This window comes from Chaetura pelagica, unplaced genomic scaffold, assembly GCF_000747805.2.
Source record: "Chaetura pelagica isolate M959 unplaced genomic scaffold, ChaPel_1.0 scaffold80, whole genome shotgun sequence".
Lineage (NCBI taxonomy): Eukaryota > Metazoa > Chordata > Aves > Apodiformes > Apodidae > Chaetura > Chaetura pelagica.
Window position 1 is genome coordinate 171756 of NW_009951946.1, and position 4118 is coordinate 175873.

The 4118-nt window shown below is 42.4% G+C and overlaps 1 protein-coding gene across 2 annotated transcripts in view; it reads right to left on the minus strand.

Annotated features, from left to right (window-relative positions):
* PHKA2 (phosphorylase kinase, alpha 2 (liver)) overlaps window positions 1-4118 on the minus strand; it is a 37870-nt gene that overhangs the window by 28948 nt on the left and 4804 nt on the right. For both annotated transcript variants that reach the window (XM_009997119.1, XM_009997111.1), the window contains exons 6-9: window positions 2542-2640; window positions 2079-2225; window positions 1796-1849; window positions 1119-1241 (exon numbers count right to left, since the gene is read on the minus strand). In XM_009997119.1, the coding sequence (XP_009995421.1) occupies window positions 1119-1241; window positions 1796-1849; window positions 2079-2225; window positions 2542-2640 (423 nt within the window). The remainder of the gene's footprint in view (window positions 1-1118; window positions 1242-1795; window positions 1850-2078; window positions 2226-2541; window positions 2641-4118) is intronic.

Sequence of the window (4118 nt, forward strand, 5' to 3'; positions counted from 1 at the left end):
TGGGGAAGACTAGACACTCACCTTAGTATCTCAGTGACTTAACAACTATGATTGGACTGTGGGAACTGGGAGCAAATGCTCAGTCTGAGTATGCCCAAGCACAGCCAGCCTGCACACAATAAAGGCAACCAGGGACATACCATCCCAGATCATCCAACTGAATTCTGGAGACTGCTTTGTGGAATTTTATACATGACTGAAGTTTCAGTAAACTCTGATTTTTTTTTCCCTCCCATGGGATCATGTAATTTCTCCCTCCATCAGACTATTTTTACTGTATCCAGGAAAGCAACTTACATTTCTAGCGCTAGTAAGTCTTTCACTTGCTTTACAACATCTGGTATGGAAAAAGAACTTTTTTAGTCTGAAATTCCCTACTTTGTTTCTGATGCCGTTTTATTTTTTAAGGGCTATGTTTAGCAATTTCTTGTCCTCTGCGTGCTATTTTAAATTACATGCATTTTTTACTCCCTTCAAGCCAACAATCTTCAGAAGTCTTGGTATGAATACATGTAGTCCTGGCTACTTGTTTTTTAACTCATCAGTACTTCCCATGTGTCACTGGGACCTTTGGAGGGCTACAATCAATTTATCTCCCCTGACCACTGAATGCTTGACACAGTAAAGGTATGAAGTAACTTAGGGAATCACCAACTTAGAAAATTAGTGAAAATTAAAAGGTTCTTCATAACCCAACCCAAAATAACCCCAAATCTACCTGAACGTATGAAATAACTGATGCTACTATGACTCTTGTTCTCAGCAGCTAAGCCACAGAGACTGGGGGTAAAAGAAGGTGGTCTTACCCTGCAGTCAAGGGAAAAGGGTCACCAAGAGGGTGATAAAACAGAAATGGACAAATAAATTCTCTTAATCTCAACTTGACCACACCAGCTCACTCAGCCTGGCAGAGAGAAGGCAGTGAAGCCCCATTGTTCACAACACCACAACCTCTACCACATCACAAAGGGACCCCCCCGGAAGGTGACACTGTCTGAAGACTACTCCTGACCTGCTGATGGGGCATTCAGCTGATACTCAAACACAGAACAAAGCTATAAAATACTGTGGGTAAATGGCTTTGCAGTTCCATTCAAAGTGATTTCTTCTTTCCTCACCTGAATTTTGTCCTCATTAAATACTCCATCAATTAGGAAGTATGTCCAGAATACTGGCCACTCACATTCAATATTCTCAAAGAGCTTGAGCTCAGCAGGATCATAGTGCAGCCTGCTTGGATCCTAGAAATTCAATAATGCTTGTTCAGTCACAGCACTAAATTAGTCACTCATATTCCAGTCATAATGATAGCCTCTTTTATACAAATCATTAAAACCAAAAAGCCAAGAAAAACACCAGAAATATTTTCCATGTGGCTTCTTGACTCCTTTTTCACATTCAGTCTTGAACTAGTTTAATCGTTCTCCAGACATATCAATCCCTCCCAGTCTCAGAATTTAGGTGTCACCCAAATAATCTTGGCTCTGCCTCAGTTCAAAGATATTGTGAGATGCCTAAGAGACATCACTTCCCTCTAGGCACCATAAGTATGTCTAAGGGTTCATCCCTTACACAGAAGTATTAATAGAGTTTTGCCCTTAATAATTGGTTTTCAAACCCTGAGTCTTTTCAGGTATGTGTCACTTCTAGGGTGGATACATGGATTACCTCCAAATCCATTAAGATGTCTCCTAACAGCGACACACCCCTTTGTGTAAGTGAGACAAAAAACATGTCTATGAACAGGAGATAAAATTTTTCCTAATGTCTACTGAAAAATATGTATCAGAAGTACCTCTCTGGGTGTCTTGTAACCATCTCGGAGAAAGCGGCAGCAGCCATAGCGGCCCTGTGAAAACAGACAAAGTTATAGCAAACTTCACCAACTCTTCTTCCTCACAGACTAACATCAGCACGAAAGTATGTGCTGAGTTTTATGCATCACTTAGGGATTTTCCTGCCTCTTTTCCATGCACAGATGCGCCAAGTATGGCAACTCTTGTTTAATTAGGATTTTCAGTTAAGAAAGGGAGGTTCTGCTCCTCTTTCCCATCCCTACGGAAAATAAAAATAATTACCTGCAGTTTGGATATGATTTCACTCTTGGTCACATTAACAAGGTTTACATCCTCCACTGCAAAGGCCGGGTAAGAAATAATAGATAGAAGACCAGCATCTATCTCCTTTGATGTGGACGCCCTTGGCAACATGGAGTATAGAATAGACTGAGCAGAACAGGAACAGAAGAGAGGGATGTAAAACAGTTGACTTATTTCAGAAGACTATGTCAAGTGCAAAGAGAATAGACTATAGTATTTGCAATCTGACAGAGAACTCACTGCATAATCATTGAGTTAGTATGAGAAAGTTTCACATCACTGACTTTCACATGATCTACTAGAAACAGGGTAAACAGCATAGTCTGAAGTCACCCTTATTATGTTAAGTTCTTGATTTAGTTAACCAACATTTAATTTATGAATAAAAGGGAGAGGGTGCTCTGTTTTCTCCTAGCAAAGGAAGCAGAAGACTAATTTTTACCTGACAGTGTTCTACTTCATCAGGAAGAACATGGATCACTGATTTGTGTCCTCCATGAGCTCCAAAAAGATCTAGTTCATCAATTGCTTCCAAAGCAGCCTTCAAAAAAAACCCAAACAAACCAAAACTATTAAATACCTTCCTAGCCAAGTACAAACTGTTGCACCTGTGCTTAACCTTTGAAGGAAATAACATTAAGACAGAAGTTTGTTTCACAGGCATTTTTCATCTTTAAAGGAAAGCCTGGCAATATTTTAGGAAAAAAAAGTAAGTATTTCTGTCTTTTACTGGTAGGATACAGGACTGATGTGCTGGTGACCCTTCTTAAAATTCAAAGGCAATGCAAAGCAATGGGGAGCAGGATTTCCACTAAGATAATATCTGAACAACTTAGTAATAAACCCTTCTCCTGTCCTATATTACAAAACAACTGCCACATTCAGTGCCTTTTCAACTCCTCCTGCCTGAAGGACTGTTCAAGGAGGAACATTTGTTCATGGTGCCCCTGGATGAGCAGAGGCCAGTGCCCAGAAAGGAGAGCATCACTATCTCTCTGCACTCACTTCCCAAGGGAAAGACACACAAGACATCTCCTCTTTCCACAGCCAACTGAGGCACAGTGCACTCCATGTCAACAGGTGAACCACCGTATCTCATACTTCTTGGCCATAAAGCATTTGCCTAGTGAAGACATTAGGAGTCCAACCACTGACTATTTGGGCAGTCCTACTTCAACCTAGCAGGCTACAAAACCTGCCTTCAACGAAGGCAGTATGCAGTACGGCACAGGGAATGCGGTGGGAAGAGAGCAAGGATCAGCCAGCCAGAGCCAGGCTAGCAAAGCCTTCCTCTGAAATACATATTCACAGGGTCAGGAAAGGACTGACTGTTGCTCCATGCAGATTTTTGTGCTGCAGCTTCATGATAATCTCAATCTCTGGCAAAGGAAGGATGGCACAGCACAACTTGCCTTACCTCTCTGAGGAGGGTCAAGGGCATTTTTCTTCTTCTAACACAAACATGGGTGTACTGGCTGTGCAGAGCACCTCTCTCCAGCTGAGTGACAGAGAAGCAGATGTTCCTGACAGCAACAGCAAGCCCCACTGATTAATTAATCGCCAGGACCACAGGCAGTCTTAAGGGGGCAGAAAAGGCACTGAGATCCACTCAAAGCTATATGCTCTGTGCTCTACTTCTGCCACAGGTAGCCACAAAAAGCAGACACGGGCAAGAAAAGTTACAAGGGAGAATCCCTGAGGTCAATTTAAAAAGACACCATCTACCTCATACTCTGCAGTAGGGCCTCCTGCGTGCCCTGCCCCAGTACCTACCCTGAACATTTTACTGAACTCAGACCCATAGAGAAGCAAAGCCATGCAGCAAGTCCTGCAGACAGTCCTGACATCAAAATACCTGGTTGTGCAGAGACCACAGCAATGCACGTCAGACTGTTCAGTGCAAAAAATCTCTTACTGGACAGCTAAGGAAGAACCTCCCCCATGGACAGTGCCCTAACACAATTAGATTGAACTAGAGCCAAGAACAGCAGTTTCTCCCTCTTGCAGCCACTCAAGATC